We start from the raw sequence: 12,693 nt of genomic DNA on the forward strand, positions 1-12,693 counted from the left end.
GAGCCCTGTCCAGATGAGACCATCTCATCCTTTCCACTACCCAGCGTGTCCTGCATAGAAGGCTCCTTAAAATAACAATCACAAGATCACTTCCCTCCTGGAATTAAGAATTGCAGAGGCTCATTAAACTTTTTGCTTGGCACACAAGCCTTTGGCAACTACCCAGGGAATTCTGGGTCCTGTAGAATCCAAGTTTACAAACCACCAGGGCAAGGTAGCATTTGAACTCAGACTGTCCTGCTCATCGGGCCTGTACCGGGAAAGCACTGCTCCCTCCCTCTGACCCGACCCCCGCAGAGCAGTGATACGGGGGCCGTACCAGGACAGGGAGACAGCGTGGAAACCCAGACCCGTCACAGTCCAGGTCCTTTGCGCTCCCTCCCCAAGCCAAAACTCTGTCCCGGACTGATTCCCCTGATGGCCTCCACTCGTGCACAGGGAACCAGGGACACTTCAACCCGCCATCCATTCTTAACCAAGATGCCCATCGGGACACACCTCCTAGCCTGGGAGAAAGAGAAGCTTCCCAAGAATGAAGAAAGATAAACATCCTGTAGCTTTTCCTCCGCTCAGTTTGTCACTCCAGCTGGAGTCATACTATGATGACTGGAGAGGGGGGTGACAGCCTGGGTGTCACAGCTCGAGGAGGGTAAGCTATAGCTTCCTAACCAGAGGAGGGAACTCCTGGCAACTCCTCAAAGCTGCTGGAAGCGGTCCGCGTGCCTGTCACTGGTGGTTCATCCCTCAGTGCCGAGATGCCAGAGGCAAAGCTTCCCCCATTCCACCCCGCCCCGCCATGTGGGGCAGGCTTGTTGGCCTCTGGCCCCAGCAGCCACGAGCAACCACCACAGCTCACCTGCCCTTTACAGGTCGGAGCAGCCCAGCTCTGGCACCCCAAGGGTGCCCGGGAGGCCAGCCACTCGCGCACTCCCTAGGAGCAAGAAGGGCCCTCACCCCAGAAGCTTGTAACCACCACCTCCTGCGGAGCCCAGCCCAGAGGCGCAAGGTGCACAAAAGCCACAAGGGTGTGGTCTGCAGAGACGGCAGGACATCCACATTCATCCAAACAGCCGGGGGGGGGGGGGGGGGGGGGGCGGGGCGGAGAGAAAGCATCCAGTCTCCCTCCTAATCCCCCAGCACCAATTCCAAGCTATTTAAAACCCTTTTACTGCGGTGGGCGTTCCCCGCAAGTGCTCAAAACAATTCAGTCCACACTGCAGGCCATTAATCCAGTGGTGTTTATTCAAGCAGTATTCACACTTGCTGTCGAATAACAAGGGCATCTAGGCCCCCAAGACGGGGCTCACAGCTCCAGCTTCACAGCAGCCCCTCGGGGTTTCGAGAATGTTACGGCTGAAAAGGCTTTCCGTTCTTGATGGGGGCCCCTGTCAAGCACAGCCTACTTCTCACAACCCAGTCACCAGGACAGACCCAGGGCGGTGGCAAAGGCACAAGGCAGAGCCAGGCAGAACTACGTAAGCTCAGAAGAGGCCACACTGGTCCGTGTTTTCGTACAAAAAAATTTAATAAATATGACTTCAAAATTTATTGCCAGGAACAACACATCAAAGATGTATGTTTATGTTCATGTAACACTAAGAGGACAATACAAAGGATCTTCCGGTCTTAACGGTGAACCAACGAAATCAGTTTTTAATAAGTCTTTTTGATCTTAAATTTCGTCATAGCATTTTGATTTCCTCACTTAAGGCAGGCAGTGGACTCTGGCAAATCTAAACAGTGACCTTTCTGGACATTTTACGGTTCAAGTATTCAACTAGCTTATGAGAATACTCCCTAAATGCAGTAGATAACAACAAAAAATCAAATCTACAAGTGGTTCAGTCTTACATTACGAATGGTGAAAAGAAATCAGAATTTACAAGATAAGATTGGTGTGCTTCCAGCTTCACACAATTAATTTGATATCTTTAATGATCTTCAACCACTCACGTTTTGGCTACGTTTAGTCATAGCTCAGCTTGTTCCCTTAAACTGCTCGGTAGCAGATCACCTGCCTGTCTCTTTCAAGTCTAAAGCAAAACAAAAAAACAAACAAACAAACAAAAAAACTTGTTCTAACTAACTCTCAAACTGCCTCAGTCGGGGTTTTAAACATCTGACGTCGTACGAAAAAAAAAAAAAAAAAAAAAAAACTCCACCAGTATTCCAGGCACAGAAGGCCATCCTATTGTCTTAAAATAAACTATTTTCAAACACCTTAATTTTGGCTTATAGGCAACACGTAATAAGAAAATAAGGTCAAAAAAATAAAGCCATACGCTTACAACGCTATCAAAAACCTTCAATTCTAAACACGTACATATAAATAAAAAGGAATGATGTCTTAAGGCTCTTGATTATTAAGTTAATAAATCAAATATACACAGTGATTAATAAAAAAGAATTATTTACAGAACTATACAAAATTCTACTTTTGACACATTTTTCCTCTTTAAATTCTTCATTTTACCAGCAACTGCTGACATCAAAGTCCCCCTCCCCCAACAACAACAACAAAATACAATAAAAAAAATAAATAATAAACTCATTTGTGATAGTTGCTGTGGTTCTGAGCTGCAAAGGCACTTTTCAAATACAGAACTACTTGGACGTCATCATAAAACCAATATACAAAAACAACTCAAGAGTCAATAAATATAAATAAAAACTATGATCCTAAGACTGCATCACCATCGGGACATCTGGCAGAAGTGGAGGCTGGAGGCCTCGGGGGGCCGGGTGTTCTCCTGGGAGCCTGATCCGACAGGTGCGGGGCCCCGGGGCCTGGTGTTTGCATAGCTGTGCGATGCAGTGCTGCCCAGCCAACCACAGAAACTACCATTGCCAGTGTAAGCCAGCTTGTCAGAACTTAAATTAACACAGGGATTCTACGTCAAGGACAGCCTGGGACCGGAACACGACAGGACAGCTGGAGAAGCTTCAGGAACCCCGGGCGCCCTCAGACCCTGCCCGCCGTCTGCTATACGATGTACTCCATGCGGTTCAGGCTCTGCGCGCTCTCCAGGTCTCTGTTGTCCTGTTTGTTTGTCCAGTTCGGGTGTTTGGCCGGCGTGCCGTGGGGGGACTTCTCCTCTCTGTCGACCAGCGTGTACGTGGCCTGCCTGGCGAAGCGGGCTTTCTGCTGGTGCTTGTCCATGTCGTCCTCTTCCACCTCCGAGTTGTGTGTCCTTATTTTGGACATTTTGGAGTTCTTGTTCTCGTAGTCCTTGATGGGGACTGTGTTGGCCCCGTGCTTCTCGATGGGGTTCTTGATCTGGTTCAGCTGTTCCCGCACGTTGTTGGTGGTGCTCTCCTCAGAGGCCGAGCGCGCGTGGCTGCCGGGCTTCCGCCGCTTGCGCACGCACCAGTAGAAGGCGGTCACCAGGCAGCAGACCCAGGCCACGGTCAGGACCGAGCTCAGCAGGGGCACCAGGAAATCTGCAAGGCAGGGGCACCCCCCGTGAGCCCCGCGCCCACGGCTCCCCTGTCCTTGGTCCCCAAGAAGGGCGCATGGGGACGAGTCCCTTTCCCAACCACACATCATCACCTCCCAGCATCCTCAGAGATCCAGCATCCCTGGGGAGACCAGGCCGAGCAGCAGCCCGCAGAGGCTCCCGCCTCGGTGCAGAGCAGCATCTGGGCCAGTCACGGGGAGTCTGGCTACTTAGGCAGCTCATTAGAGGAGCCGGTTTTCAGAACCATCAGAAAGAGGGTCCTGGCATGGACGGCTCAAATGCCCCCAGTGGTCCTGCACCCAGCAAGTCGCTTCACTAGAACAGGGATGCTTGGGGTGTCCACCGGGGACTCTGGACATCCTGCAGGGCCATCGAGCCATCTATCAAACCCGTGTCTCAGTGCTTAGGACGGGCTGTCCCCCGATACCGGAGCACAGGACAGGCTCCGCACAGACACGCGCTCAAGGCACAGCCATGCTCTTCCCGGGACCCAGAGACAATGCGTGCCTGGAAGGGCGCCCGCCTGCCGGAGCACAGCTTGCAGGCAGGGGAACAAGTGAGGGCTGCCTCTGCCCTTTGCCCTGTGACCTTGGTCACGTCAGCCGGCCTCTGTTTTCTCAGTTAAAAATGGGGGGGGTCCTTGAGTAGGGAACCGTCAAGTAACTCCCCACCCTGGCGGTTTTACTGGACACCGGTTGTATTGGTCTTATTGATGAGATGGACGTGACAGTCCTCACAGAAAGGGACCACTGCCCCCGCCACCTACCTGTTCTGTTCTTCAGAGGACGCCTCTGAACTCTCACTTCCGCAACAGCGGCGATCAGTGAGCTGTTCCCTTCACGTTTACTAACAAGATCTATAATTTTGTCGGTGATTTCCTTGATTGGGTTTCCATCATCCCGGATGTCTTCAGCAGACTGGAAAAGGAAGACTCATCAGACCAGAGGGTCAGGGACACTCCACAGTCACCTTTATTCAAAATTATTTGACCACACGTGTATGTCAAGCTCTCCTTCAATGTATCTGCTCATCTGGACACTGGCTAAGTGAAGTTTCTGAGCTACTTGGAAATCAAACAACTAAGCGTGCATGGGTCTCATACTCACAATGGCCACGTGTATTTCATTGTTTGCAGAAGGGGAAGGCTCGCAAGCTATGTAGATTGAATATTCAGCAGAAACATTCTTCAAAATATTCAAATTCCGCAGTTCGCTGCAAATATGCTCTGTGGTGAGACCCTAGAACGAGATTTTTAAATCCACACACGTGTAAAAGAGCGGAAGGAAAAAAGGCTGCTGTTTGCTTGAAAGTGAAGCTATATTCAGAAGCTGAGCTCTGGTGTAAGACAAGAATCTAGGCTAAGGAGGAGGAGATCCGAGCTCACGACGCCCCTGCTTTAGGGCAAGCAGACACACCCCACCTCTCCAAAGCCAGCAAGGTGTTCCGTACCGGCGACATCATCTCCTTGTTGAAGGTGAACGTGATGTTGGCACAGTTGTCCTGGTAGTAGGGGTCGGAGGCACACTTGGTCTTCACGGGCTGGAGGCTGGAGGACCGGCACTCACCCACACCAGTGCAGGGCCGCACGAAGCACTGGGCGTCCAGGATGGGGATGCAGCTCTGCCCGCTGGGGCACTCGCTGTGCCCTTTGTGCAGCGAGCAAGGGCGGGGGCCACACCACACCTGCAGAGACAGACAGAGTAGAGCTCCGGAGACGCTCGGCCGGCAGTTCCAGAATCAGAACACCCCGGCGGCTAGGGCCACGCCTACCTTCGAGCAGGCGATCCTCCCATCCAGGCACTGGCAGGTGTTGCAGTCATCGTCCCACTTGGCCCCATCAGGTATCACGCTCCCCACGGTGATGCAAGATCTCCCTGAAACTGAGGTGGAGACTCATGAGTGGGACGAGTTGCCTTTTCTGGAGACGGTTCTCCCGATTCTTCACTCCCTGCCCGTCGGGAAGTGATTACACCTGTTGCCCCTTGCCCCGTGACAACACAGTTGCTCCCACGATGGGCAAGCGTCCCTCCCTCCCCGGTGGCCTTTGCACCCGGCCACGTGACCGGCTTTGGTCAGTGCAGTGCGTTGGGATGCGACGTGAGCAGAGTCTCTCCCGGGTGAGCTTGGCCCCTTGAGAGCCTGCTGTTTGCCAGGAAAAGGACATGCCCTGGATACAGTGCTGGTCCGAGGAGGATGGGGTGGCACACAGCATAGTTGTGGCAACAGCTACCCTGTTTTCATGGGACCCCTGCCTCAGGTTTCCCCTTCCCCGTGGTCCCAAGTGGATGTCCCCTTCCTTGTTCTCTCCCTGAGCACAGTGTCCACTCACGAACAGTCAAAACAGGGACTGCCGTGCCCGCTCAGCCCGCAGGACACACGGGCAGCTGGGCCCGGCCCACGTACCTTCCTGGCATTTAGCACCACTGTGCCCTGGGGGGCAGACACACCGGTACCCATTGATCTCATCCACACAGGTTGCCCCGAAGGCACAAGGTGAAGACTGGCATTCGTTGATGTCTAGGAAAAATGGAGTTCGAGCTTAGGCCCCAGTGGGAGGCGGCAACGTTTTTCTAAGTTTTTACTGACAAAACGTACAGATGAGCTTTCTAAGTATAAGCGTAACGCATTTTCATCACATGACCAGCATCCAAATAAAGAAACAGATCATCAGTACTCCCAAAGTCTCCAGTCACTGCCCTGCAAGGATCATCGCTAGCCTGATTTCTAACAGCTGAGCATCATGTGGGGAAGCAGCAATTTTTAACTGAGGTTCCTTTTTCTCTGATAGTACAATTTAGAACAAGGGCCGGCAAAGATCTTGAAAAGGGTCAGCTAGTAAGTATTTTAGGCTTTGCAGGCCATGGAGTCTCTGTCAGGATTGCTCAACTCTGTTGCAGCATGAAAGCAGCCCTAGACAGCACATCAACAAGGGTGTGGCTGTGTGTCAATAAAACTTTATTTTGGCCCCCAGGCCATAATTTGCCGACTCCCGATTCAGAAACATGAAACAGATACACAGTTCCCCCATCTAGTAGTTCTTGAAGTCCCAGACTTGGGGACCTCAAGGACCAGTAAAACTTTAAATACTTTAGGGACAAGAACACAAAGAAGTACAACTGATCTATCCCCTTTTTTGGCAAAAGAAAGGGCATGTAAAAAAAAAAAAAGTAGGGAAAAGGCTCAAAATAAAGAGTAAACTGTGAACTTCCTGAAAAACTGCATTGCCTGCCTCCATTTTGTTTAATCATTTCACCGGGGCCTGATCAAGCCCTGGAAACCGCAGCCCCAGTCCCTTCTGTGGCCTTAGCTCTGTCCCCCACCAGCATGGCTGTGGCAATGTCCGCTTGCCCATAATTTCATGTTAGTCACGGGGACAGGCACACTCTTTCCTTAGGACCTCAGAGTAGATTAATCACCAAATTCTGTGGCTGACGCTCTCTCCCCTAGAGCAAGGAGGGCTGTGTCCCCCAGGGAGGGGCCGGCCAGGGCCATCTTAATCCCAGCTGGAGGCAGGAGATTACTTGTCAAGGCTACTTAGAACCATGGCCGTAATTATTTTAAAGATGAAAACTCTCAGGCTGAGGGTTTGGAGTGGGGAGACCCAGTCGGAGGTGGTCCTTACTTATCCTGCAGTCGGGCCCAGCGAAGCCGGGGGCGCACTCACAGCGGTACCAGTTCTCTCCATCCACGCACGTGCCACTGTTGTAACTATGAAAGCAAAGACCCCCTCGGTCACCACCAGTCCACCACTCCCCCGGCCAGTTCAAAGGTAGCCGTGCCAGTTACGATCAGGGGCTCTCACCCCTGCTCACACGCACCACTGCCTGGGAGCTTTAAAAACACTGATGCCTGGGTCCCACCCCCAGAGTCTAATATCACAGGTCTCGGATGCAGCCCCGGCACTGGAACTTACTAATGCTCCCCGGGTAATGCTCACGTGCAGCCAAGGTTGAGAATCACTGCTCTAAATGAGGACACAACCTGACTAATTAAAGCGTGGTCCACGGACCAGCAGGATCGGCGTTGCCTGGGAGCTTGTCAGAGAGGACGAATGTGCAGCAGCCCCCAGACCTCCTGCATCCGAACCTGCGCTTTAAACAAGATCCCCAGGAGATGCCCACACGTGTCTTAGCCAACAAGTGCCAGCTTAGAAGGTGGCCATGCTTACCAGGGATGAGGACTGCAGTCATTGGTATCTGCAAAGTAAAAAAAAGACAACTTAACAGCGAGGCCTTCTTAGCCCGAAGTAAAAAACACCAGTGATTTCCACGATACCCGGATGATAAAGCTGTCGTTAGCACCAGTAGAAGGAGCTTAAGACCTCTGGCTCAGGTGGAACCAGGCCCGCACCACACTTGGTCCCATTCACCGTGGGACACATGTGCACAGGAAGAGGCCCTGGGTGGGGTGGGCAGAGGGTGTGAGAATGGATGGAGACAGGCTGCTGGTCAGACCGCAGCTGGGAACCACGACGCCATCTGTCTCCACTTATCTCCTCGGCGACTTTCTCATGCCCAGGTCAGGGCTGCATCCCATCAAGTCATTAGAAGAGACCCAGGTGATGCAGAAGCAGACATCAAACAGCTCTGCTTCTGGTTTCCATTGCCAGTCCCTGGGGGTGTCAGGATGGACTCCTGCAGCCCTCAGAGAGTTCAAGGTGGCAAGCGGGCGGCGGGGGGAACACTCACTCTGCGTACAGATGGGCCCCTCCCAGCCTTCTTTGCAGACACACGTGAAGGACTCGCCGTTGACCACACAGGTGCCCCCATTGTGGCAGGGGTTAGGCAGGCAGCTACTGTTGCGGGCTACAAGACAAGAGCAGACAAGGCCACCCTCCCTGAGGATCCAGCGACAGTCTGGAGGGGCAGAAACCAGGTCCCAGGAAACAGTCATAGGCTCACAGGCCCACGGCCCCTGTGAAGCCCAGGGAGGGCAGAAAGGTACCTATGTTACAGGTCGTTCCTTCCCAGCCTCCGGGACACATGCACTTGAAAGCGTCCCCCTCGTCATAGCAGGTGCCACCATTGTTGCACGTAGCCTCGTCACACTGGCTGTCACCTGGAGGAGAAGATCCCGGCGTGAGCCCCTGGCCGGCCCTGCTCACGGAAGACAGGGCAGGATCCCGGCCGGCCACCACTTACGAGAGTGGCAGGTCTTGCCTTTCCACCCGTTTTTACAGTCGCAGTAAAAGTCGTTGACCAGGTCGCGACACGAGCCCCCGTTGTGGCAGGGGTTCTGGCTGCAGTCGTTAATATCTGCAATCAGAGGAGACGGCCGGCTGAAGACGCTCCCAGGCCCATCCACGCCCCGCGACCCCTAAGGACTGCATCTCTCCACCCCCAGCCCCTGCTTTCCACGCCCAGTTCAAAACCAGCAGAGACACCCGGGGACTTAAACACGGTCACCCTTTCCCAGGAATAAAGGAGCCCCCGGCAGGCCACGGAAGTTAAAGTCAAGATGGGCAGAAATGACAACCCAAACAGAAAGATGATCACTTTTCCTGCAAGTGGGGATATCTATCACCCTAATTACAGGGTCTAATTCTATAAGCTCCTCCGCAGAAGTTCCTTCCCGCTGGCTGGCGTCAGCATCAACACATGCAAATAGGACACAGGCCATGCCGTCCCAGGGCAGGAATTGTTGGGGTCTTAACTCCCAGATATTTCCACGAAGAAGAAAGGTTTCCCATGTGGATTCCGTCCTGCCCACACCCCCCAGAGCTGTCTGTCCCCAAAGGACCCCTGAACTCACTGGTCTCACAGTAGGCGCCTTCCCAGCCGCCACTGCAGATACACTTGTAGGAGTTGACACCATCGATGCAAGTGCCACCATTTTTACAGGGGTTGCTCTCACAGTCGTTAATATCTGTGAAAGGAAAAACAAACACAGGTCAACGAAGGAAAAGTAATGCCACAGCCGAGCACTGTTCTATGGGTTTCCCTGCCCCTCCTGAGAAAATACACTGGGCACCTCAACATTTAACTCCATCAGGACTGTTTCTGAATCCGGCGGGCAATTTTATCAAGCAGGGGCCTCCAGAGAGCACCCCGTCCCTTCTATTTAATGTCCCCGCGCTAAGCTACTTGGAGAGAGTGGGGAGGAAACTCCTAGGGAAAGCGGACCACCCGATCTAGTAAGGTTCCAGAACATTCTAAAATAAACGTGCTGAAGACTGAAGAGGCGTCAGTGATCTCGTAAGTTAAACATGACCTCAGTCTTAGATTGTAGATGGTAAACCTGGACTGGTCTCTCCTGAAATGATTCCAGATGCCCCCCAGCTGGGCCGGGGCAGGGTTGGGGGGGACCTCGGCCCGTTCCCCGAGGATGCGGGGTCTTACTTTCATGGCAGTACGTTCCAGTGAAGCCTTTGTTACAGTCACAGGTGAATTTGCCTCCCGACTGACTCTTGCACTTCCCGTGGGGACCGCAGACATTGGAGGAAATATAGCGCACCCCTTCAGGCGTGTCGTTGGAGGCCATGGCCACCGTGCAGCTGTCAATCACTGCGAGACAGACTTGGGGTCAGATCCCTGCCAGGGACCCGAAGGCCCGGTGTTCCTGAGCCCAGGACCCACGCCACGCCTGCTCTCCTGGAGCCAGGCACCTTAGCCAGGCTAATGAGGGTAAGAAGCCAGCACCTTGGGGGCCAAGACTGGCAACGTGCTGTGTCACGCTGTGACAGGCAAAGCCGAGACCCCAGGCGGAGAGATTTTTTTTTTTTCTTTTAGGCGTTTTCTCCCTATGGAGCCAGGAGCCCACGTGTCTGCGGGCCCTGTTCATCCTCCCCCTACTGACACATCTGCCGAATTTGCTGGAAGCTGGCTAAGGAGGAGGAACAGCCTTTCCCTCGATGTAAGGGCACTTACGGCTGCAGGACAAACTTACAGAACCTGGAAGCCTGAGCCATCTCACACAGCAGCCACAGGCGGCCGTTTAAATTTAAGTAAATGAAAAGTAAGTAAATCAGGGCTTCTAGTTGCCCTGGTCACACGCTCAACGCTCCGGGCCACACGTGTCCCGAGGCTACTGTACCTGACGGTGCACGTATCACCGTGGCAGAAAGTTCTACCGGCAGAGGTGCCCTGGGGAATCCGTCTCGGCCTTGCACATCAGCGTCCCCCAGAACGGGGATGCTAAATGAATTCCCTTCTCTGCCCTGGGCTACTTGCAGGTATGGTCCCCCCGACTGGTGGGCCTGAATAGGTTGTTTCCACGTGTTCTGGCTTCCCTCCGAGTGTCACGGGGCAGTGACGAACGGGCAGAGGACAGCAGCCTTGAAGACAAGCCAGAACCCAGGCGGGGAGGGAGGTACCTTCACAGGGGGTGGTGCGGCAGTGGTCTTTAAGGTGGGAGCAGTTCTTGCCTTCATAGTCCTCGGGACACTTGCAGAAATAGTCGCTGGCACGGTTGTAGCACTGGGCACCGTTCTGGCAGGGATTGGGCTCGCAATAATCGATGTCCAGCTGCGAGGGCCACGGGCAGGGGAGGGGGGGACACAAAGTAAAACAAAGGCGTGATTATGACTCCTCTGGGGCAGCGGCCACTGGAATTTGACCCTTCCGTCTGCTTCTGTTAGGAGAACACCCAGCATGATCTACAGTTGTGTCCTAGCGACTGTCCAGGTACGCATTTGAGACAACAGGGCAGAATGAGAGAGTGCTGGGTCTGGGATGAAACGGACAGAGAGAAATCGACAGGCTACCGCACAATGGGAAGAAAATCACTCATCACCCTCCTTCCACGGCGTGTGTCTAGCAGAGATCCCTAGTCAATAGGAGGCTCCAGACAGGGTCGGGGAATGGGAAGGGAGGGGGAGGAGACTGCCTGTGAAAACTTGGCCATCGGATGCTCTAGCCCGGCTCACCTGACAGAGGTTTCCAGAGAAACCAGTGGGACACAGACACTGGAATCTGTTGATTTCGTTCTGACAGTGACCCCCGTTGAGACAGGGGTTGCTGGCACACTCATCGATGTCTGTCTCACAGTGATCGCCTGCATAGCCAGGTGGACAGATACAGCGATAACCATTAACCAAATCCTGGAGGGAGGAGAAGGAGGGTGAGAAACACATGCTTTTTTTTCTAGATGCTCCACAAACACAGGGCTTCAGTGGTTCAGCGTGACTGTTGCGGTTCAGCTGATTCACTGAAAGAGATGCCAAAGCTCTCCAAATGTGAGAGAGGAATTTCTATGTGCATGCCTTCAAGATGACTCCCAGGAGGCTGGGGTAACATGAGCCTGAGTGAAACTTCCAGAGACTCACTTTTCACCTGCATTTAAAAATCTCCCAGGGACAGAGCTTTCCCAGGGTCACATAAATCTTAAGGCTTGTTGTCAATCACTAAGGTTTTGATATAAGCAAAGATTTACATACCCGACAGGAGGCGTCATTCTGACATTGGCCGAGGCAGTCATTAATATCTAAAAAAATAAACAAGTCATCGTATTGGAGGGGCAATTTACATTGAAATTGGGCTTAACTGAAAAGCCTTCTCTGCTCAGGACAGATAAAAACCTCCAATCAGATTTCTTGTGTGCTTCCCGTGAAATAAGGTTATTGGTGGGAACACTCCCTAGTTCTTCCAGGCTGAGGTACTGAAACTTCACATCATTGTTTTAGCCACCTTATCAGAGGTACGGCCGTTTTTTTTTTTTTTTTTTTTTTACCAGCTAATGAGCCTGATAACGTGTATGTTTTCATTTCTGTGCCCATCACTCCCTCTCCAAAAACATTCCCTCTATAAGGTTCTCCTTCCACTACTCAAGTCTTAGACCTGGAGCCTGAGTACGGCTGACAAACGCCTTCAACACCCCAGTTTCATGAAAATCAAAACTGAAACAGTCTCACTCACTTATGTCACAATTCTGACCCATCCAGCCCGGGAGGCAATCACAGTAGTAGCTGGCAATCAGATTCTTACAGGATTTGGCATTTACACAAGGTTTGGCCTCGCATTCATTTGCATCTGAAAAACAGAGGGGATGAACAGTGAGAAATGGGGTCCTACCCCACCTCAAAAAAACCACCATACCAATAGTTTGTCTGAAACGAGACAGTTTAATAAGCTAGCTAAATAAGAGATACTACTTTGAACATCTGAACCCTCTCCCCTAGCCATGCTCCAATAAGGAATGCTAATTGATAACGTTCCAGCTGCTGTTAACAACTAGCCCCCGCCAGGACAGCAGAAAGCCACTAGGCCCTTCTGTGCGCAAAACCCAGCGCAGCCTAGTT

The 12,693-nt window shown here is 52.5% G+C and overlaps 1 protein-coding gene across 2 annotated transcripts in view; it reads right to left on the reverse strand.

Annotated features, from left to right (window-relative positions):
• Window positions 1–1,219: 1,219 nt before the first annotated feature.
• JAG1 (jagged canonical Notch ligand 1) overlaps window positions 1,220–12,693 on the reverse strand; it is a 35,375-nt gene continuing 23,901 nt past the window's right edge. Inside the window, exons 10-26 of one of the 2 annotated variants that reach the window (XM_024123389.1) lie at window positions 12,311–12,424; window positions 11,833–11,879; window positions 11,323–11,496; window positions 10,771–10,921; window positions 9,797–9,961; window positions 9,210–9,323; window positions 8,600–8,713; window positions 8,403–8,516; window positions 8,147–8,263; window positions 7,627–7,654; window positions 7,081–7,166; window positions 5,862–5,975; window positions 5,229–5,338; window positions 4,908–5,141; window positions 4,565–4,696; window positions 4,225–4,375; window positions 1,220–3,441 (exon numbers count right to left, since the gene is read on the reverse strand). In XM_024123389.1, the coding sequence (XP_023979157.1) occupies window positions 2,984–3,441; window positions 4,225–4,375; window positions 4,565–4,696; window positions 4,908–5,141; window positions 5,229–5,338; window positions 5,862–5,975; window positions 7,081–7,166; window positions 7,627–7,654; window positions 8,147–8,263; window positions 8,403–8,516; window positions 8,600–8,713; window positions 9,210–9,323; window positions 9,797–9,961; window positions 10,771–10,921; window positions 11,323–11,496; window positions 11,833–11,879; window positions 12,311–12,424 (2,423 nt within the window). In that variant the 3' untranslated portion in view covers window positions 1,220–2,983. The remainder of the gene's footprint in view (window positions 3,442–4,224; window positions 4,376–4,564; window positions 4,697–4,907; window positions 5,142–5,228; window positions 5,339–5,861; window positions 5,976–7,080; window positions 7,167–7,626; window positions 7,655–8,146; window positions 8,264–8,402; window positions 8,517–8,599; window positions 8,714–9,209; window positions 9,324–9,796; window positions 9,962–10,770; window positions 10,922–11,322; window positions 11,497–11,832; window positions 11,880–12,310; window positions 12,425–12,693) is intronic. The other variant, XM_028498654.2, reaches the window with a different exon arrangement.

The sequence above is a fragment of the Physeter macrocephalus genome, chromosome 14, assembly GCF_002837175.3.
Source record: "Physeter macrocephalus isolate SW-GA chromosome 14, ASM283717v5, whole genome shotgun sequence".
Classification (NCBI taxonomy): domain Eukaryota; kingdom Metazoa; phylum Chordata; class Mammalia; order Artiodactyla; family Physeteridae; genus Physeter; species Physeter macrocephalus.